Source organism: Heterodontus francisci, chromosome 7 (assembly GCF_036365525.1).
Source record: "Heterodontus francisci isolate sHetFra1 chromosome 7, sHetFra1.hap1, whole genome shotgun sequence".
NCBI lineage: Eukaryota > Metazoa > Chordata > Chondrichthyes > Heterodontiformes > Heterodontidae > Heterodontus > Heterodontus francisci.
The window spans coordinates 69,676,163-69,700,150 of record NC_090377.1 but is presented as its reverse complement, the minus strand read 5'-3'; the positions used below and the strand labels follow the sequence as shown (position 1 = coordinate 69,700,150).

Below are 23,988 nucleotides of genomic sequence, written 5' to 3'. Positions count from 1 at the left end.
GTTGTGAGGAGGATGCAGAGAGGCTTCAGGGTGGTTTGGACAAGTTGAGTGAGTGGGCAAATGCATGGCAGATGCAGTATAATGTGGATAAATGTGAGGGTATCCACTTTGGTAGCAAAAACAGGAAAGCAGATTATTATCTGAATGGCTATAAACTGAGAGAGGGGAATATGCAACGAGACCTGGGTGTTCTCGTACACAAGTCACTGAAGGTAAGCATGCAGGTGCAACAGGCGGTAAAAAAGGCAAATGGTATGTTGGCCTTCATAGCGAGAGGATTCGAGTACAGGAGCAGGGATGTCTTGCTGCAATTATACAGGGCCTTGGTGAGGCCACACCTGGAATATTGTGTGAGGTTTTGGTCTCCTTATCTGAGGAAGGATGTTCTTGCTATAGAGGGAGTGCAGCGAAGGTTTACCAGACTGATTCCTAGGATGGCGAGACTGACGTATGAGGAGAGATTGAGTCGGTTAGGATTATATTCGCTAGAGTTCAGAAGAGTGATGGGGGTATCTCATAGAAACCTATAAAATTCTAACAGGACTTGACAGGGTAGATGCAGGAAGGATGTTCCCGATGGTGGAGGAGTCCAGAACCAGGCGTCATAGTCTAAGGATACAGGGTAAATATTTCAGGAATGAGATGAGGAGAAATTATTTCACCCAGAGAGTGGTGAGCCTGTGGAATTCGCTACCACATAAAGCAATTGAGGCCAAAACATTGTATGTTTTCAACAAGGAGTTAGATATAGCTCTTGGGGTGAAAGGGAGCAAAGGATATGGGGGGAAAGCGGGAACAGGTTACTGAGTTGGATGAGCAGCCATGATCATAATGAATGGCGGAGCAGGCTCGAAGGGCCGAATGGCCTACTCCTGCTCCTATTTTCTATGTTTCTATGTTTACAGGATGGCCTCCCCCCCATCCCACCCCAGCCACTGGTTAAATCCCAGCGGCAGGGGGAAGAGACCCTTAAGTGGCTGTTAATAGGCCTTCAAGTGGCCTCTGGGCGGGAAGGTAGTCTTCGGCCTATCCCGCCCCTGACAAAATTGCAGTGCAACAGGCCCCCTGCCTCCCGTTGCAATTATATGAGCTGTTCTCTCCTCTTAGCCCATCTCCGGGGGCTCATAAAATTCAGCCCTCTATCAGCTAGATATGTTACCTGAGCAGTTCATTTCTGGATGGGCCACAAAATATAACATGTCTCTGTGATATTGCTCTTTGACTGAATAGGGAGGAGGCTTATTAAATTGTTCCATGTCATCCTTCAGGAGCAGAATATTAAATTGAAAGTTTTTTTTTAGCATCCAAACCCAGGAATGTTATTGTTCTGTAACAATTTTTGTATAACAGTTTGAAAATGTTTCATTATTCTGTGCATTTTGTAGCTTCAAACGAAGCCAGAGTATGAAGCTTGTTTGGCTACATTTATCCATCTATTGCCTATTTCTCCAAGGCATTGTATTCCCAAGTCAGTAGTATGTAACAGCAACTGCAATTTGAATTTATATAATGCTATTAACATAGTAAGGGCTAGAAATTGGAGAGTCCTGTTTCCTGGGGGCAGGGATCGTGATTCACGACTTGCCCACACCTATTCAGATTGAGGTGAGCAGCACGCAAAATTCGTGTACCCACCTCATCTGAATGATTATCATGTTGGCCTGTGCAGCTTCCGTGCCGCTTTCTAATCCTGAATGCTACCTGAGGCCTCTGAGCACAGCAAGGGGGCCCGGCAATGTTGTTTGCAGACCACGTCGTACAGCCAGCCTGCTCTTCTTAAAGGCAGGCTATGCCTTAAAGGAAAGCTTCACTCAACGATATTGCTGCTATGTAAATTATTCTGTGTACCTCTGAACTCTGTTGCGGGACTGTGAGAGTTTTTGTGTGTCTCTGAACTGTGTTGTGGGACAGTGTTAGTTTATTTGTGTCTCTGAACACTGTTAGGACAGTGAGGCATTGCCATGTGTGTGTGTGTGGGGACTGGACCTGGGGGACTAGAGAGGCAGGCTGTAGCGTTGTCTGAGTGGTCAGCTCGCGGCGGCTTTGAACTGTGACAAGGCCTAACAGTGACATCACGGGAGATCCGGAAGCTGATCAGTTGGTGAGTAACAGCTGTTACTGCCTGTAAATAGCTTACAAATCAGAGGAAAAAAAAGTTATTTTTTAAACCCTCAAATCGCTACCTTATAAGTGGTAAGGTTAGTACTACTAAGGTTTTAGTTGGTGTCATTTATTAGTAATTACTAATTAGAAAGTGCTGTTTGGACAGAGTGTAAGGCTGTGAGTTGGTGTGTGAGGGACTTCACTGACAAGGGAAAGGAGATGCTCTTTGGTCTCTCTTTTCTTTTCTGCCTTTTCAGCCTTTTCAGCCTCCACAGTACAGGGAAGAAGCTGATTGGCAAGTAACTGGTAAGCTATTCTGATTATTACACTTATTACACTAGCAATAATTAGTTTGTAAAGCTAAGGTATGGCAGGGCAGCTCGGCCAAGTGGAATGTGCCTCCTGTGGTATGTGGGAAGTCATGGACGCCCCATGTGTCCTTGACAAACATATCTGCAGGAACTGCCACCGGTTGAGCTTGAGCTCCGGGTTTCAGAACTTGAGCGACAGCTGGAGTCACTGTGGCGCATCAACGAGGCCAAGAGCTACATGGATAGTACGTTTCAGGAGGTGGTCACCCTGGATTAAGAGAACACAGGCAGAGAGGGACTGGGTGGCTGCCAGACAGGCAAGAAGGACAAGGCAGGTAGTGTAGAAGCTCCCAGAGGGCATCCCACTTTCTAACTGGTATTCAGTTCTGAGAACCGTTGGGAGAGAAGGTTCCTCTGGAGAGTGCAGCCAGAGTCCTGACCAGAGCACCATGGGTGGCTCAGCTATGAAAGGAGGGAGAGAAAAGACAGGACAGCAATGGTGATAGGGGATTCTATAGTTAGGGGAACAGACAGACAGTTCTGTGGTCACAGACGTGATTCCAAAATGGTATGTTGCCTCCCAGGTGCAAGAGTCATGGACATCACTGAGCGGCTACAGAGCATTCTGGAGGGCAAAGCTGCACAGCCAGAGGTTGTGGTCCACATTGGTGCCAACGATATAAGAAGACAGAGGGATGAGGTCCTGCAGTCTGAGTTTAGGGAGTTAGGAATGAGATTAGCAAGCAGGGCCTCAAAGGTAGTAATCTCCGTATTGCTCCCAAGGCCATGTGCTAGTGAGTATAGATATAGGAGAATACACCAGATGAATGTGTAGCTGGAGAGATGGTGCAGGAGGGAGGGCTTCAGATTTCTGGGGCATTGGGACCGGTTCTGGGGAAGGTGGGACCTGTACAAGCCATACGGTCTACATCTGCACAGGACTGGGACGAATATCCTTGCAGGAATGTTTGCTAGTGCAGTTGCGGATGGTGTAAACTAGTTTGGCAGGGGGATGGAAAACTGAGGACAGTGTCAAATAGGACAATTTCAGGGCAGGGAATGGGAGGCAGAAAATTAGTGAGTGACTCTGAAAGACAGAAGAAGCAAAGGTTAAAAAGTGTGCAGCACAGGAAATTTGCAGTGTTAAAAGATATTTATTTAAATTCAATGAGTATAGCAAATAAAGCCGTTGAGCTGAGGGCACAGATGGCAACACGATATTGCTACAACCGAAACTTGGCTTAAAGCAGGGCAAGAATGGCAGCTCAACATCCCTGGATATAGAATTTTCAGGTGGGATAGAAAAGGGAATAATAAAGGAGGGGGTGTGGCATTATTGGTTAAGAATTCAATAACAGCTGTGAAGAGGGATGATATGCTAAATGAATCATCCAATGAGGCCATATGGGTTGAGCTCAGAAATAAAAAAAGGGTAGCCACACTACTAGGAGTGTACTATAAATCCCCAAATAGTGAGAGGGAGATAGAAGAACAAATATGTAGCATATTTCTGAGTGCAAAAACTATAGGGAAATAATGGTTGAGAATTTCAACTACCCTAATAACAGTATGAAGGGCACACAGTTCTTGAACTGCATTCAAGAGGACATTTTTTAGCCAGCACGTAACAAGCCCAACAAGAGGGAGTGCAATTCTAGATTTAGTCTTCAGTTAAGAAGCTGAGCAAGTGGATGAAGTAGCAGTGGGTGACTATTTTGGAGATAGTGACCATAATACAGTTAGCTTTAGCAGAATCATGGAAAAGGACAAAGTTAAAACAGGAGTAAAAGTTCTAAATTCGGGGAAGGCAAATTTTACGAAGCTGAGAGGTGATCTGGTGCAAGTGGACTGGATACAGCTACTTGAAGGAAAATCAGTGGCAAACCAGTAGGGGGAATTCAAAAGTGAGATCTACAGGCACAGTGTAGATATCTTCCCACAAAGACAAAGAGTGGTACAGCCAAATCTAGAGCCCCCTGGTTATCTAGAAGCTTACAGGGTAAGTTAAAGCAGGAAAAGAAAGCTTGTAACGGTCACAAAACTTAATACTGTAGAAAGCCTAGAGGAGTATAGAAAGTGCAGGGGTGAGGTAAAAAAGGATGTTAGGAAAGCAAAGAGAGGACATGAAAAATTATTGGCAGGTAAAATCAAGGAAAACCCAACGATCTTTTATCAGTACATTAAGAGCAAGAGGATAACTCAGGAAAGGGTAGGGCCTATCAGAGATGTACAAGGGAACATATGCATGGATGCAGAAGATGTGGGCAGGGTTCTTAATGAGTACTTTGTCTCTGTCTTCACAAAGAAGAGGGATGATGCAGACATTGTAGTTAAAGAGGAGGAGTGTGAAATATTAGATACGATCAGCATAATGAGAGAGGAAGTATTAGAGGGTCTGACATCCTTGAAAATGGATAAATCGCCAGGGCTGGATGGATTGTGTCCCAGGCTGTTAAAGGAAGCCAGGGAGGAAATAGCGGATGCTCTGAGGATCATCTTCACATCCTCACTAGATACAGGCGAGGTACCAGTGGATTGGAGGTCTGCGAACGTTGTACCATTGTTTTAAAAGGGTGCAAAGGATAAGCCAAATAATTATAGGCCGGTCAGTCTGACCTCAGCGGTGGGTTAATTATTAGAATCAATTCTGAGAGACAGGATAAACTGGCACTTAGAAAGGCATGAATTAATCAGGGATAGTCAACATGGATTTGTTAGGGGAAGGTCGTGCCTTTCTAAGTTAATTGAGTTTTTTGAGGAAGTAACAAGGAGGATTGATGAGGGTAGTGCAGTGGATGTGATCTACATGGATTTTAGTAAGGCATTTGACAAGGTCCCACATGGCAGACTGGTCAGAAAAATGAAAGCCCATGGGATACAGGGGAATGTGGCAAAATTAGCTCAGTGATAGGAAACAAAGGGTAGTGGTCGACAGATGTTTTTGTGAATAGAAAGCGTTTTCCAGTGGTGTTCCACAGGGCTCAGTGTTGGGTCCCTTGCTGTTTGTGGTGTATATAATGATTTGGACTTAAATGTGGGAGGCATAATTGGGAAATTTGCAGATGACACAAAAATTGGCTGTGTAGTTGATAGTGAAGAGGTTAGCTGTAGACTCCAGAATGATAGGGCGGCACAGTGGCGCAGTGGTTAGCACCGCAGCCTCACAGCTCCAGCGACCCGGGTACTGGGTACTGCCTGTGTGGAGTTTGCAAGTTCTCCCTGTGTCTGTGTGGGTTTCCTCCGGGTGCTCCGGTTTCCTCCCACATGCCAAAGACTTGCAGGTTGATAGGTAAATTGGCCATTATAAATTGCCCCTAGTATAGGTAGGTGGTAGGGAAATATAGGGATAGGTGGGGATGTGGTAGGAATATGGAATTAGTGTAGGATTAGTATAAATGGGTGGTTGATGGTCGGCACGGACTCGGTGGGCCGAAGGGCCTGTTTCAGTGCTGTATCTCTAAACTAAACTAAACATATCAATGGTTTGGTTGAGTGGACAGAAAAATGGCAAATGGAATTCAATCCGGAGAAGTGTGAGGTAATGCATTTGGGGAGGGCAAACAAAGCAGGGAATACACAATAAATGGGAGGATATTGAGAGGGGTAGAAGAAATGAGAGACCTTGGAGTGCATGTTCACAGGTCCGTGAAGGAGGCAAGACAGATACGAGTAGTGAAGAAGGCATATGGAATGTTTTCCTTTATTGGCCAAGGTATAGAATACAAAAGCATGGATGTAATGCTGGAACTGTATTAAAACGCTGGTTAGGCCACGGCTGGAGTATTGCATACAGTTCTGGCCACGACCTTACAGGAAGGGCATAATTGCTCTGGAGAGAGCACAGAGGAGATTTACAAGAATGTTGCCAGGGCTTGAAAGTTGCAGCTATGAGGAAAGATTGGATCCTTTTTTCCCATCCTTCCTAAATGTCGAATACCCTTGGATATTCAGTTCCCAGCCTTGGTCACTCCATAGCCACGTCTCCATAATGGCAATTAGATCATACCTGTTTACTTCCATTTGTGCCATCAATTCATCGACCTTGTTGTGAATGCTGTGTGCATTCAGTTAGAATGCCTTTAATTCTGTCTTTTTATTATTTTTGCAACCTCTAGTCTTATCTGCTGGGGCACTCTTAAGTTTGTATGCTCTGCCCCTTCCTATCACAAGAACACAAGAAGTAGGAGCAGGAGTAGGCCATTCAGCCTCTCGAGCCTGCCCCACCATTCAATAAGATCATGGCTGATCTGTCCCAGGCCTCAACTCCTCTTTCGGGTCTGCCATGCATAACCCTCAACTTCCCGAGATTTCAAAAATCTATCTACCTCCTCCTTAAATACAATTAGTGACCTAGCCTCCACAACTCTCTGAGGTAGGGAATTCCAGAGGTTAACCACCCTATGAGAGAAGAAATTCCTTCGCATTTCAGTTTTAAGTGTGCCCCCTTATTCTGTAATTATGTCTCCTAGTTCGAGATTCCCCCACCAGTGGAAACATTTTCTCAACACCTACCCTGTCAAGCCCCCTTAGAATCTTATGTTTCAATAAGATCACCTCTCATTCTTCTAAACTCCAATGAATAAAGGCCTAACCTGTTCAGCCATTCTTGATAAGACAATCCCTTCATCCCAGGAATCAGCCTAATGAATCTTTTCTGAACTGCCTCCAATGCTAGTATATCCTTCCTTAAATATGGGGACCAAAACTGTACGCAGTACTCCAGGTGTGGCCTCACCAACACACTGTACAGTTGTAATAAGACTTCCTTATTTTTAAATTCTAACCCCCTAGCAATAAAGGCCAAAATTCCATTTGCCTTTCTAATTACCTGTTGCACCTGCATGCTAACATTTTGTGTTTCCTGTACAAGAACACCCAGATCCCTCTGTACTGCAGTATTTTTGTAGTCTTTCTCCATCTAAATAATTATCTGCCTTTTTATTCTTCCTACCAAAGTGGATTACCTCACACTTTCCCACATTGAACACCATCTGCCAAGTTTTTGCCCTCTCACTTAACCTATCTATATCCCTTTTCAGATTCTTTATATCCTCATCACAACATGCTTTCCTACCTATTTTTGTATCGTCAGCAAATTTGGATACTCTATGCTCTGTCCCTTCCTCCCAGTCATTAATATAAATAGTAAATAGAAGCCCTAGGACCAATCCTTGTGGCACCGCACTAGTTACGGCCTTCCAACCTGAAAAAGATCCATTGATCCCGACTCTCTGTCTTCTGTGTGTTAGCCAATCCTCAATCCATGCCAACAGATTACCCCCAATACCCTGAGCTCCTATTTTGTGTAATAACCTTTTATGTGGCACCTTATCGAATGCCTTCTGAAAATCCAAATACACTACATCTACCAGTTCCCCTTTATCCACTCTATTTTTTATATCCTCAAAGAACTCTACAAATTTGTCAAACATGATTTCCCTTTCATAAAACCATGTTGGCTCTGTTTTTCTAAATGTCCTGCTATTTCTTCCTTAATAATGGACTCTAGCATTTTCCCAATGACAGATGTTAAGCTAACTGGTCTATAGTTTTCTGCTTTCTGTCTCCCTCCTTTCTTGAATAGGGGCGTTATATTAACGGTTTTCCAATCCGCTGGTACTCTACCAGTGAGTTTTGGTATATTATGACCAATGCCTCCACTATCTCTGCAGCCACTTCTTTTAAAACCCTTGGATGCAGGCCATCAGGTCCTGGCGACTTGTCTGTCTTTAGTCCCATCAGTTTGTCCAGCACCTTTTCCCTTGTGATAGAGATTGTTGCAAGTTCCTCCTTCCCATTTACACCTTGCTCATCTATTATTGTTGGGATGTTTATAGTGTCCCCCACCATGAAGACCGAAGCAAAATATTGGTTTAAATTATCTGCCATTTCCCTGTTCCCTGTTATTAAGTCCCCAGTCTCATCCTCTAAGGATCCCACACTTACTTTAGCTACTCTCTTCCTTTTTATATACCCATAGAAGCTCTTACTGTTTGTTTTTATATTTCTTGCTAATTTACTCTCATAATCAATTTTCTCTCTCTTTATTAGTTTTTTAGTCATCCGCTGCTGGTTTCTAAAAAATTCCCAATCCTCTGGCCTACCACCAGCTTTCGCCGCTTAATACGCTTTTGTTTTTGATTTGATACTCTCCTTAACTTCCTTTGTTATCCACGGGTGGTTCATTGTTTTCTTCGAGTCCTTCCTTCTGATCGGAATAAATGTTTGCTGAGTGTTATGAAATATCTGCTTAAAAGTCTGCCACTGCTCATCTACTGACTTCCCTTGTAGTCTATTTTCCCAGCCCGCTTTAGACAACTCTTTCGTCATACCTCTGTAATTGCCCTTGTTTAAGTTGAAGACACTGGTTTGAGACCCGAGTTGCTCACCCTCAAACTGAATTTGAAATTCTACCATGTTCTGATCGCTTTCCCCTAGAGGATCCTTAACTACGAGATCTCTTATTAATCCTACCTCATCACACATTACCAAGTCTAAAATAGCCTGTTCCCGGGTAGGTTCTGCAACGTATTGTTCTAAGAAACAATCCCTGATGCACTCTACAAATTCGTCTTCCATGCTACCCTTGCCAATTAGATTTGTCCAGTCTATATGCAGATTAAAATCACCCATGTTAATTGCAGTGCCCTTCTTACACGCCTCCATTATTTCCTGATTAATATTTTGTCCTACAGAGAGGCAACTCTTCGGGGGCCTATAGACCACTCCCACCCGTGATTTCTTCCCCTTGCTATTCCTTATTTCCACCCAAACTGATTCTACATCATGATCTATTACACCTATATCATTACTCACAACTGCACTGATCCTTTCCTTTAATAACAAAGCTACCCCACCTCCTTTTCCTTTCTGCCTATTCTTCTGGAATGTCGAATATCCTTGAACATTGAGATTCCAGTCAGTGTCATCCTGCAACCACGTCTCTGTGATAGCTATCAAATCATATTCATTTATTTCTATCTGTGCTGTCAGCTCATCTATCTTGTTACAAATGCCACGTGAATTCAGATAAAGAGCCTTAAGCTTTGACTTATTACCATTTTTACCTACTCTTGTTCTGATTTCTGCTGTACTCTTATGCTCGTATTCTTCGTCCCTTCCTGTCACACTCTGATTAATGTATGCCGCTTCACTACCCTGCACCTCTGCTCTCTTGTTACTTTTTGACTTTTTAAGCTTCCCTTCAATTGAATCCTCCCCACCACTATTTAGTTTAAAGCCTTATCTACAATCCTAGTTATACGATTCGCCAGGACACTGGTCCCAGCATGGTTCAAGTGCAGCCCATCTCAACGTAACAGCTCTCTCTTTCCCAGTACTTGTGCCAGTGTCCCATGAATCGGAACCCATTTCTCCCACACCAATCTTTGAGCCACGCATTTACCTCTCTAATCTTATTTACCCTATGCCAATTTGCACGTGGCTCAGGTAGTAATCCGGAGATTATTACCTTTGTGGTTCTGCTTTTTAATTTAGCCCCGAGCTGCTCATAGTCCTTCAGAACCTCTTTCCTAGTCCTACCTATGTCGTTGGTACCTACGTGGACCACGACAACTGGATTCTTTCCCTCTCACTCCAAATTCCTCTCTAGCCCAGAAGAGATGTTCTTAACCTTGGCACCAGGTAGGCAACACAGCCTTCAGGACTCTCTATCTTTGCTGCAGAGAACAGTATCTATTCCCCTAACTATGCTATCCCCTATGACTACAACATTTCTATTTTCTCCCCCCACTTGAATGGCGTTCTGAACCACGGTGCAGTGGTCAGTTCGCTCATCCTCCCTGCACTCTGTGCCCTCGTCCACATCAGGAGCAGGAACCTCGTACTTATTGGATAAGGGCACTGACTGAGGCTCCTCCAAAACTAAATTCTGGATTACCATACCTGCCTCACTCGCAGTCACACCCTCCTGTCCCTGACCATGGTCCAAATTGGATGTAATTAATCTAAGGGGTGTGACTGTCTCCTGAAACACAGTGTCCAGGTAAGTCTCCCCTTCCCTGATGTGTCGCAGTGTCCTCAGCTCAGACTCCAGCTCATTAACTCTGAGCCGAAGTTCCTTGAGCAGCCAACACTCGCTGCAGATGTAGTCACCGTGGTCGCACTGGCGTCCACCAGCTCCCACATACTACAGCCGCTACACATTGCTTGCCCAGCCATCTCTATTCCATTTAATTAATTGATTTGGATCTCAGTATTAAAAAAAAATTATTTAAGTGTACTCTTAACCTGTAATGATGTCTCCTGATTTAAATCACTTGGCCAAAACAAAAACAAAAAAAAAGAGAAACAGAAGAAATACCCAGCAATCACTTACCAGCTCTCCTGTGACGTCACACTTCGATTTTCTCTGGTCAAGCAGGTCCACAGAACTGACCAGAGTGCTCTCGTCACTGCCGCTGCTTCTGGTCTCGGGCCTCGACTCTCCGCTCCTTTTATACCCCAGCTCCTCTCGCCGCTGCCGCTGCTGCTTCTGGTCTCGAGCCTCGGCTCTCCGCTCCTTTTATACCCTGGCTCCTCTCACCGCCGCCACCGCCGCTTCTGGTCTCGGGCCTCGGCTCTCCGCTGCTTTTGTACCCTGGCTCCTCTCACCGTCACCACCACTGCTTCTGGTCTCGGGCCTTGGCTCTTCACTCCTTTTATACCGTGGCCCCTCTCACTGCTGTCGCTTCTGGTCTCGGGCCTCGGCTATCTGCTACTTTTATACCCCAACTCCTCTCACTGCCGCCGCTGCCGCTTCTGGTCTCGGGCCTCGGCTCTGTGCTCCTTTTATACCCCGGCTCCTCTCACCGCCGCCGCTGCCGCTTCTGGCTACACTCAGATTATCAATTCCCTTATTGCTGCTTTGCTGTCTTGCTTTGTCCTCTCTCTTTAATGTATCACATCTTCCCTCACTTGATCCTTCACCCCCACTATTTAGTTTAAAGTCTTCTCTACTGCCCTAGTTATACAGCTCGCCAGAACCCTGGTCCCAGCACGGTTCAGGTGAAGACTGACCCGTACAGCTCCCACTTTCCCCAGTACTGGTGCCAGTGCCCCATGAATCAAAACCTTTTTATTCCACACTAATCTTTGAGCCACGCATTTAACTTTCTAATCTTATTTACCCTGCTCCAATTTTTTTCTGGCTCAGATAATAGAAACCATGCTTTGCTTTTTTCAGTCTCCATCACTTTGTGCCAAACACTATCTTTTATACCTTTAATTTTCAAAACAATCTTCCTTGATTTAGTAGACAACCAATCTGAGGGACAAATATTTTGCAAGTGTCCATCCCTTTGGGCTTCAATCACTTTCAACAGGCTTCTCAAAGAATCCTGATGATCCCAGATTCATTATGTAGCATTAAAAACTAAGACATGTCCAGTGGTTGGTTTACTCCCATAAATTGTCAGCCTTCAATAACAAAAGACCTAAACAACTCCAGATAAATATCTCTCTTTTTCGTTTTTTGGCACATTAGTTCTAAATTGTGACCTTAACCAATTAGGTCTGCCAAGATGACTGTCAGAATGCTTTATCTCCTGTAAGCATCCACAATTTATAGCATTAGCTCTTACCATTTTCCAGAGTTCAGCCAGGATGCTGAATACTCCATTTTGCCCTTAAGGCACCACTTTTTAGGGAATTTTCACTTCAGAATGCACATGACCAGAGTGGAAAGAGCATAGGGCACACTCTATCATGTCGGCTTGGAGGAGGTTGATTGCAGAGGTAAAGTGGTGTGAAGCTATGAAAGGATTTAATATAAATAAGGATTAGGATATAATTTAACATCTTGGGGGATGGGTAGCCTGTCGCACACTGGTCAATGGATTTACACACAGTTCTTTAATTTTCTATTTTAATGGTTATTAATCTGTTTATTTTCAACAAGTTCATATGTACAAGAAAATGTAGGATTAAGTACTGTTATACAAATGCAGAGCACAAAGGAATTTTGTGTGAAAAAACTACCAGAGCACCAAGTTGGGGCAGTCTCAGTGACAGATGGTTGAAATAGACTGAAATAGCAGCTCTGTAGGGATATTTTTGTATAAAGTTACAATTTTGGTGGCATGAATATAGTACAAAAAAAGAGTAACAAGAGTATAATTTATACAAATTACATATTGAAAGATGTGGGAATATGCATTCAATGGAAAGATGCTGAATGTTTTCGGAAAAAGCTCAGCATCTTCTACAAAAAAACCTCCTTGCCAGCCTATATTCCAATCTATTTCTTATCTTCATCTGTTCACAGCTAAAAAAGATTCAAAGACTTACCAAAAAATGTATACGAGGTGTCAATTGATTGCCAGAACAAGCTCATTTACAGTCTTCAGAGCAAACGTCATCATCACTGTCGTATTAGTATCTTAACGATCTGTTGCCTCAGCCTCCCCTTTCTAAAATATGCATGATTGCACTTTCCTTTAAAATTCAAATTTTAAAATAACACTTTTTTCCAATTTTTTTCTGTGGAAAATGATCAAAAAATTTTAAGTGTTAGTTGAATTAGTAAAAATGAAGTTATCTGAATTAGAACATAAGCCAGGTTGACTACAATTGACGTCACTGCCCCTGGGCTAATTAGCTGAAGCTTATGCTCCTGCTTGCTATCTGGCTATCTGCTTGAAAGTAAGCACATGGGGATGGTGGTGAGTTCGGGGTTGACTGTGCTACCTGCGTGATGGCATTGTCTGTCGACCGTTCCATGAAGATCAGCTGCTTGGCCACTGGAGGTCACCTTTGCAACCATGCAGGAGGGAGGGAAGAGGAGATATAATTTGTAAAACATTATTTAACTGGTGGTTGCCATAATAATTATAATGTTGGAAAATTAAAAATTGCATTTTATTAAGTTAATCTTTAAAAGTTGAGCTTGGTTTATACTTGTTTCACTTCTTACATTTCTGTTTTGCAGATGCAAAAAATTATCTAAATTCTTCCAATGCTAAAAAAGCAAAAGCAATCTCTGCAACCACTGTTAAACCGTACAACTTAGCAACCACCAGTACTACTAACAGAATTTCAGAAGACTCTGGAGAGGATGATGATGTAAATGAAGGTGAAGAGGGAGATGATGATGTTGATAATGAAGGCAGCAAAAAAGAAGAAAGAAGGGCACCAATAGAGTTGATGGGGGAGGTAAAATCATAGTTTTTTGAAACAAACCTTCAAGTAGTTTCGTGCAACAGATACCTGATGAAGAAACAACAACGATGTTGTGGTTTGGAGCTGCAGAGCACTAATGGTCAAAGATATGGAATAAGGATCAACATGTTTTTAAATCTTTAATGTCGTCAGGGGGCACCATGCAGAGGCTGTTGTGTTTCCTTGCAGGTGGGAGGAGAAATGAAGAGGGGGAGAGTCATGCCAGGCAGTATCTAATACACAAACATATTTGGTTAGCAGACCAAATTTGATTATCAGCTAGTGAGAAAGCCCTTGAAGATGGTCTGAGCTGGATTTTATGGGCCTCCCAAGATAGGGTCGGAGGCGGGGGGGGTGCATTGACTTGCCGCTAGGGACGGAGGGCCCGTCACCTCCTTGTTGCCAAGCGATTTTGTCGGGGACGGGATTGGCTGATGACGGCCTTTCTGCTGAGAGGCCAATTGAGGCTTAAGTGGCCTATTATCAGTCACTTAAGGGCCTAGTTCCGACCCCCCCACCCCACCACTAGGATTTAACCAGGAGAGAGAGGATATCCTAAAGAGGTCAAGGATAGAATCTATTGGTTAGAGCTAAGAAACAATAGAGGTACCATTACACTACTGCATGTATTCTGTAGGCCACCAACTAGTGGGAAAGATATAGAGGAACAAATTTGCCAGGAAATTACACAGAGGTGCAAAAACTATAGTGTAGTTATAATGGGGGACTTTAATTATCCTAATATAGACTGGGTTAGTAATAGTGTAAAGGGAAAAGAGTTGAAGTGTTTCTGAAATGTGTTTAGGACAATTTTCTAGATCAATGTCCAATCAAAGTGCAACGAGGAAGGAGGGATTGCTGGATCTGGTTCTGGGGAATGAGGTGGAACAGGGGATCAAGTGTCAGTAGGGGAACATTTAGAGGACAGTGATCATAGTATCATAAGGTCTAGGTTAGCTATGGATAAGAACAAGGAGAAATGCAGAGTTAAAACAATTAATTAGGGGAAGACCAATTTCAGTGGGGTGAGAACGGTTCTGGCCCAGGAAAATTGGAATCAAAGATTGGCAGACAAAACTGTAATTGAACAATGGGCTGCCTTTAAAGAGAAGCTAGTTCGGGTACAGTCGAGGTACATGGATATCCAAAAGGCATTTGATAAAGGGCCACATAACAGGCTTGTCAACAATGTTGAATCCTGTGGAATAAAAGGGACAGTGGCAGCATGGATATGAAGTGCCTGAATGACAGGAAACAGAGAGTAGTGGTGAATGGTCGTTTTTCAGGCTGGAGGACAGTATATAGTGGGAATCCCCAAGGGTCGGTATTAGGACCACTGCTTGTCTTGATCTATATTAATGACCTTGAGTTGGATATGCAGGGCACAATTTCAAAATTTGCAGATGACACAAAATTTTGAAGTATTGTGAACTGTGAGGAAGATAGTGATAGACTTCAAGACGACATAAATAGGCTGCTGGAATGGGTGGACAAGTGACAGATGAAATTTAATGCAGAGAAGTATGAAGTGATACATTTTGGTAGGAAGAACAAGGAAAGGCAATATAAAATAAAGGTGTAGGAGCAGATGGACCTTGAGGTATATGTGCACAAATCATTGAAGGTGGCAGGGCAGGTTGAGAAAGCAGTTAATGAGGCATATGGGATCCTGAGCTTTATAAATAGAGGTATAGAGTACAAAAGCAAGGAAGTTATAGTGAACCTTTATAAAACATTGGTTCAGCCTCAACTAGAGTATTGTGTCCAATTCTGGGTAGCACACTTTAGGAAGGATGTGAAGGCATTGGAGAAGGTGCAGAAAAGATTTCTGAGATGGTTCCGTGTGTTATTCTCCAGAAAGCTTATTGTTTGAAGGATTACGCTGGAGCCAATCTTTATTCAGTCTTGCATTCATTTTTACAAAGTAAAATGATTACAGACATGCAGCTCCTCATTTAACCTTCGCCCAGTTTCAGTAAGTGTCTCTATATATATTCAAGTAAGACCCTAAGTAACACCCTCCACCTGCATATGATTAGACACAATTAACAGATTCCCTTTCTCTTCAAATAAAACTTAGAGTTTGACATGCACAAACATTTAAAAACAAATCAAAATAAATTCCATATTCTGTACAAAGCATTACATTGCGAGATGCCCCTCCTCGAGGACCCCTAACAATTTCTTTGTATAAGCATTTCTTTTTGTAAAACAATCAGATAGTTGATGTCTTGCATTCGCCCATTTAATTTTGAAGATTTCCTTTTCTCCAGTATTCGTTTCAATCCCACACAGTCAATCCGTAACCTTTTTTTGCTAACACTTTTTGTAGAGTGTACATTATCCCAAAAGGAATGAATGGGTATCTTATCTTCAGTATGCCCCTTATACAGAACCTCACCTAAAATTTTGACAAATAGAAGCCCATGTTCACTGCCTCCACAAGACCCAGTGTTTGCACAGTTAAAGTACTTTTGACAACGCTTTTTATTTTCTTAGTTTCCCAAGCTAATTGACAACATTTCTCATTTTCACTGATCAAAAATATTATTAAACCAGCTACACTCAAATACCCATCAACAAGATTAGCATGTGAAACATCGCTAAAAATGATGAGTTTCATATTTTTTGGGTCACCTAAGGATGGGAACTTAAGAACGTATTTCTCCAGATTTATTTTTATTAATGTTTCATTTGTCCTCAAAACATTCACAACTTTTGGGTGTTTGATCGTAATACTTAACTCCAACACATCAAAACTAGCATCAGGTCTAGTCTAAGTATGCAACCAGTTTAATTGACCAATCAAACATCATCTTTCTGTGACCTAGCACGAGTAACTGGGATGGGAGTAACACTCTCTAAATAGGATTGTTGATTTAAAGTTATTCCATACCTACTCTGCTTAATATCTGAGCCAATACATTTAAAAGCACCAGAGGCCTGATTCCCAATCATGACCTATTTCCTTACCAGGGCCTTTCCATTCCCTGTGACCCTCTCTTATAATACACGAGATCTCCTGAATTAAGTTCTGTCTCAGATGGCTTTATACGATGCCTCAGAGCTCTCCGAATTTTCCCTGAGACTTCAGCCTTGATGAAAGCCCATCTCCCTGCATGTAAAGCATTCAAATGTGCAGAAAAAATGGAATTGTAGTACCTTCTAGAGCATGAGGGCTGTCACACAGCACAGAAGGCAATTTGGGATTTCGCCCATGGACCATTTGATAGGGACTATACCCTCTGACCATCTGAAGCGAATTCTTTGCATGAACCGCCTATGCCAGGGCTGTAGTCAATTTGGTTTGCCAGCTAATATTTTATGCAGCATTTCATCGATCGCCGTGTGATTCCTTTCAGAATCCATTGCTGAAAGGACTTTCAGCTGCAGTATTCATGACCATATTGTTTATGTTTTCACACATGTCTCTGAACTTGTCATTGGCAAATTCCCCTCCATTATCCATCAGAAACTTAACTGGTGCCCCAAGTCCGGACTCTATCCATTTCTTCATGATTTTATCTATAATCACCCTTTTGTCCTTGTTGTGGATTATTGTAGAAAGACTAAATCTGGTTGCTAGGTCTATAAAATGTAGACTGAAAATATTTCTGTCTTTGTCCCATACCTTTAAATCCATGGCAACTACCTTGTTAAAGCCACATCCTTCGATACTTTTTACAGTTAGTCATTTGGTAGTACAGAACTTGAGTATTGCTGAAAACAGAGACATTTTTTTGAAGCTGTTCATCTTGCGCTCATCAGGACAATTTTCAAGTATACCAATGTAAGGGAAAGCAACAAATTTATACTGTATTAGAAGAGAGCACTGATAGGTTGGCAAGTGGACTCTGATTGGTAGAGGCGTTGTCATGGAGAATGCGCCAGTTTATGGTGACTGACAGTTAACTGCCAAGCTTTGTTTGAAATTTAAACCAGGCAGCTTGACTCTGATTGGTCAAGGCATTGCCCTGAGGAATGAACCAGCGAATGGCTGTCACTTATTTTGTTTAGCTGAAACAGGCACAATGTGTATACATGTTCTTTCTGTTTCTGTTTTCAGCAATACATTATACAGTTTTAACACCTCACTAACCTCTTCTATTATCCTCGTATGTTCTTCATCAATTGCATCTGCATCTTTAAGCAGGGTTTTTGAATATTTGACAAGGAGGATGAGCAAATTGTCTGTGTAACTTTAAGACAATTTGCTTTTTTTCCTCTCTGATTCTTACCACCTGATGCCATTAGTACTTCTGTAACATTCTGACTAGAAACATCAGGTTTTGTTAAAGGGATATAATTATGTCCTGACTGGGTAAACTGCAAATCCACTGACTTTCCAAAAATAATTGCCTTATCATGCTCCATATTAAGTTTCATTTGTGCCTTTTTCATTTGAAGGTTTACTCAACAGTAAAGATATCTTGCTAGAGACTATGTCAATACTGATAGAGTGGTTTACTCCAGCTATTTTACATGGAGTTACAACTCTGTTTAGTGACTTCAATGTGTTGCTATCACCAAACCTAGAGCAAGTAGTACTTTTATACAGCTTAACCTTGCATTGATACTCACTACTGAGTGAATCCAGATAATAGAACAAAGAACAACGAACAAAGAAAATTACAGCACAGGAACAGGCCCTTTGGCCCTCCAAGCCTGCACCGATCCAAATCCTCTATCTAAATCTACTCAACCTCTCTTCATAGCTAGCGCCCTCCATACCAGGCAACATCCTGGTGAATCTCCTCTGCACCCTCTCCAAAGCATCCACATCCTTTTGGTAATGTGGCGACCAGAACTGCACGCAGTATTCCAAATGTGGCTGAACCAAATTCCTATACAACTGTAACATGACCTGCCAACTCTTGTACTCAATACCCCGTCCGATGAAGGAAAGCATGCCGTATGCCTTCTTGACCACTCTATTGACCTGCGTTGCCACCTTCAGGGAACAATGGACCTGAACACCCAAATCTCTCTGAACATCAATTTTCCCCAGGACTTTTCCATTTACTGTGTAGTTCACTCTTGAATTGGATCTTCCAAAATGCATCACCTCGCATTTGCCCTGATTGAACTCCATCTGCCATTTTTCTGCCCAACTCTCCAATCTATCTATACTCTGCTGTATTCTCTGACAGTCCCCTTCACTATCTGCTACTCCACCAATCTTAGTGTCGTCTGCAAACTTGCTAATCAGACCACCTATACTTTCCTCCAAATCATTTATGTATATCACAAACAACAGTGGTCCCAGCACGGATCCCTGTGGAACACCACTGGTCACACGTCTCCATTTTGAGAAACTCCCTTCCACTGCTACTCTCTGTCTCCTGTTGCCCAGCCAGTTCTTTATCCGTCTAGCTAGTACACCTTGGACCCCATGCGCCTTCACTTTCTCCATCAGCCTACCATAGGGAACCTCATCAAACGCCTTACTGAAGTCCATGTATATGACATCTACAGCCCTTCCCTCATCAATCAACTTTGTCACTTCCTCAAAGAATTCTATTAAGTTGGTAAGACATGACCTTCCCTGCACAAAACCATGTTGCCTATCACTGATAAGCCCATTTTCTTCCAGATGGGAATAGATCCTATCCCTCAGTATCTTCTCCAGCAGCTTCCCTACCACTGACGTCAGGCTCACCGGTCTATAATTACCTGGATTATCCCTGCTACCCTTCTTAAACAAGGGGACAACATTAGCAATTCTCCAGTCCTCTGGGACCTCACCCGTGTTTAAGGATGTTGCAAAGATATCTGTTAAGGCCCCAACTATTTCCTCTCTCGCTTCCCACAGTAACCTGGGATAGATTCCATCCGGACTTGGGGACTTGTCCACCTTAATGCCTTTTAGAATACCCAACACTTTCTCCCTCCTTATGCCGACTTGACCTAGAGTAATCAAACATCTGTCCCTAACCTCAACATCCGTCATGTCCCTCTCCTCGGTGAATACCGATGCAAAGTAGTCGTTTAGAATCTCACCCATTTTCTCTGACTCCACGCATAACTTTCCTCCTTTGTCCTTGAGTGGGCCAATCCTTTCTCTAGTTACTCTCTTGCTCCTTATATATGAATAAAAGACTTTGGGATTTTCCTTAACCCTGTTTGCTAAAGATATTTCATGACCCCTTTTAGCCCTCTTAATTCCTCGTTTCAGATTGTGCCTACAATCCCGATATTCTTTCAAAGCTTCGTCTTTCTGCAGCCGCCTAGACCTTATGTATGCTTCCTTTTTCCTCTTCGCTAGTCTCACAATTTCACCTGTCATCCATGGTTCCCTAATCTTGCCATTTCTACCCCTCATTTTCACAGGAACATGTTTCTCCTGCACGCTAATCAACCTCTCTTTAAAAGCCTCCCACATATCAAATGTGGATTTACCTTCAAACAGCTGCTCCCAATCTACATTCCCCAGCTCCTGCCGAATTTTGGTATAGTTGGCCTTCCCCCAATTTAGCACTCATCCTTTAGGACCACTCTCGTCTTTGTCCATGAGTATTCTAAAACTTACGGAATTGTGATCACTATTCCCAAAGTAGTCCCCTACTGAAACGTCAACCACCTGGCCCGGCTCATTTCCCAACACCAGGTCCAGTATGGCCCCTTCCCTAGGCTGACTTCATTATCTAGTTCCTTACAGGCTTTAGTTACTACATCCTTACTCTCTACTGACCTCTTTTGGTTCCCATCCCCCTGCCACATTAGTTTAAACCCTCCCCAACAGCATTAGCAAAAGCACCCCCAAGGACATTGGTTCCAGTCCGGCCCAGGTGTAGACCGTCCAATTTGTAATAGTCCCACCTCCCCCAGAACCGGTCCCAATGTCCCAAAAATCTGAACCCCTCCCTCCTGCACCATCTCTCAAGCCACGCATTCATCCTGACTACTCTTTCATTTCTACTCTGACTATCACGTGGCACTGGTAGCAATCCTGAGATTACTCCCTCTGAGGTCCTACTTTTTAACTTGGCTCCTAACTCCCTAAATTCTGCTTGTAGGACCTCATCCCGTTTTTTACTTATATCATTGGTGCCTATGTGCACAACGACAATTGGCTGTTCACCCTCCCCTTTCAGAATGTTCTGCAGCCGATCTGAGACATCCCTGACCCGTGCACCTGAGAGGCAACATACCATTCGGGAGTCTCGTTTTCGACCACAGAACCACCTATCTACTCCCCTTACAATCGAATCCCCTATGACTATAGCCCTTCCACTCTTTTTCCCGCCCTTCTGAACAGCAGAGCCAGCCACGGTGCCATGAACCTGGCTACTTCTGCCTTCCCCTGGTGAGCCATCTCCCTCAACAGTATCCAAAATGGTATACCTGTTGTGGAGGGAGATGACCGCAGGGAACACCTGCGCTGCCTTCCTGCTCTTTCTCTGCCTTTTGGTCACCCATTCCCTTTCTCCCTCAGCAATCCTAATCTGCGGTGTGACCAATTCGCTAAACGTGCTATCCACGACCTCCTCAGCATCGCGGATGCTCCAAAGTGAGTCCATCCGCAGCTCCAGAGCCGTCATGCGGTCTAACAAGAGCTGCAGCTGGACACACTTCCTGCACGTGAAGGAGTCAGGGACATCAGCCATGTCCCTGAGCTCCCACATTGAGCAAGAGGAGCATGTCACGGGTCTGAGATCTCCTGCCATTTTTAATCTTAAGCTTAAACTTAGTTAAATGAAAAAGGAACGAAAAGTTTTTAACTAATCACACGATAAAACAAAAAGAGAAATAGAAAAAGCCTTACCTTATCTACACACCACCGAGTCCTTTTTTTTTTGGTTAGAGGAGGAGGGCGGGTGGGAGACAGTACAAGTGTAGTGTCTCGGGTTCAGAAACGGCCCAAATATATAGGGTTTTACTTACCCAGCAGCCCCCTGGTCTCCGCCGAAAACAAAAGGAAATTAAGTTTACTTTAAACTGACCTTCCCAGCTGCTCACTCGCTCGCACTCTCTGCTCCCGAAAAAGCTGCTGCAGTGAAAGGCAAGATATTTGAAACGGCCCAAATATATAGGGTTTTACTTACCCAGCAGCCCCCTGGTCTCCGCCGAAAACAAAAGGAAATTAAGTTTACTTTAAACTGACCTTCCCAGCTGCTCACTCGCTCACACTCTCTGCTCCCGAAAAAGCTGCTGCAATATTCTAACCAATCTGCTCCACATACTGTTGATGTGCAAACACTAACACAACACAGTTTAATGAATCCACGATTAACACATTCATCAAAGGGCTAAAATTCCATGTGACTAATACAATTCATTCAGATTCTCCATTATCTGGCTCTTTTGCCTCTGATTTTTGTGTCATGTGTCATTTAGAGGACCTTACCTCTCCACTTCGGTCAGTTCATTGCATAATGATACTTCAAGACGCACCTGAAGCACCTATTAACTGTTCCTGGGATTCATTCACCTATTATTCCTGTTCCAATTCTGTCTTCTGCTGTGTTACGAAAGTACTTAGATTTTTTGTTAAATTTTGAGGACATGTGTTTTAAAATTGAAAAAGGATTGCAGACTTGCTGGACTTTATTTTTTTTTTAAAAAGAGGTCATTGGAAGGTCTTTTGGACTTGGTTTGTAAACAACCCTTACTGGAAGTCACCTGTCTTCGGATAGGTAGGTACCCAGCAGGGGCTTTTTGACCAGGGAAAGATGTTTACAGAGAAGTGACAGATCAAGATTTATGGGGGTCAGGAGGCTTGACTCATGAGATACTTGTTTGGTTTCGCTTTGGACAGTCAGTTGGGGTATGGAGAGTGTTTTGTAAAGGAGTTAAAAAATCAACCTGCCAAGGAGAAAATGTCAACTCAGCCTTTCCCATCTCTTTGAAAAGCCTGCCAGTTTTTCCATCTCTTTGAGAAGCTCTTAGATGTGTGCGTGTGTGTGCGCTTTATTTTCTTACTGGTTAAGACTTGTTTTATAACAAACTGATAACTTTCTTGTTTATTGAAGAAACCTGGTTGGTGTCTTTTATTCTGGGATAAATAGTACAGTATATGATTCACCACATTGGTATCTGAGTAAACATTTAAATATATCTTGTGACCTGTGCAGAAGTGGATCTAGAAATGATAGTGCACTCCTTTCGCCTTGGTCACAACAGCTGTAATAGCTAAACCTGCTGAAGGTGCTTTCATCCTCATTCCTTTTGTCTTTAACTTTTCCATTGTACTGGTCCCTGCATCCAGTATCTGGACCATTTTAAAAGCTGGCAGTCATTGAGTCTTTCATTCTGTGTCACCGCAGAATGTCCCATTTGTTCTACCAGGAAATGACTGTTTCCCCAGAAATTTCTTTAAGGCAGCAGACATCTGATTCAACAGGGAGTCTTTTTCCGAGAAGCAAACCCCAGTTAGAACCAGGAGCCTGTCCATATGTGACACCCTCGCACAATCTAGCAATTTAAATGCTAGCACTGAACCAGTAATCTCCAAATTGAATTTCCTCAATCTTCTATACAGTCTGTTTAAGTCCATGATATATTCCTCCATTGAATAACCATCTGTTTTCTGGAATCTATCCAAGTCTGACCATGCCTCATAGGCATTTAATAGATCATCTTTCTCGTAAATCTCATCCAAGGATTCTAACAGAAGATACAAATCTTCATCAGTATCCAACTGATGAGCATCTAGTTCACAAAATACTTCTGATTTTACTTTTGGTAGGAAGTGACAATGCCTAGGCCATAAACTTTGTTTCCTCTTTGGTAGGGATGTAACCCATGTCCACATATTCACTTCATTCTTCCGCTGGTAATATTGTTCAGACTCAGAGAACATGGGAGGGTAATCACATCCTGACAATTTACACTTGCTTTTTGCCATTTTCCACAATAGTCACTGGGATTTTAGTTCTCTATGTGGAACATTTTGTTAGTTACCAACCTTCACCTTTAGGCAACCATCCTCTGCTACCATGTTATACTCCAGAAAGCGTGTTGTTGAAGGATTATGCTGGAATCAATCTTTACTCAGTCTTGCATTTATTTTTACAAAGTGAAAAGATTACAAACATGCAGCTCCTCACACAAACCTTCACCCAGTTTCAATAATTGTCTCCTTATATAACCTCAAGTAAGCCTCTAATTAACACCCTCCACCTGCATATGATTAAACACAATTAATACGAGGGATGAGGGACTTCAGTTTTGAGGATAGATTGGAGAAGTTGGGTTTGTTCTCCTTAGAGAAGAGAAGGTTGAGAGGAGATTTGATAGAAGTGTTCAAAATCTTGAAGGGTCTGGACAGAGCAGATAGGGAGAAACTGTTCCCATTGGCGGAAGTGTCAAGAACCTGAGGACACCGATGTAAGGTGAATGACAAAAGAACTAGAGGCGACATGAAGAAAAATGTTTTTATGCAACGAGTGGTTAGAATCAGGAATGCACTGCCTGA

General features: G+C 43.0%; 1 protein-coding gene across 4 annotated transcripts in view; it reads left to right on the top strand.

Moving 5' to 3' along the window:
• The window catches only part of erich2 (glutamate-rich 2), a 232,441-nt gene that overhangs the window by 157,006 nt on the left and 51,447 nt on the right, over positions 1-23,988 (top strand). For all 4 annotated transcript variants that reach the window (XM_068035365.1, XM_068035364.1, XM_068035362.1 and 1 more), the window contains one exon: positions 13,342-13,565. In XM_068035365.1, the coding sequence (XP_067891466.1) occupies positions 13,342-13,565 (224 nt within the window). The remainder of the gene's footprint in view (positions 1-13,341; positions 13,566-23,988) is intronic.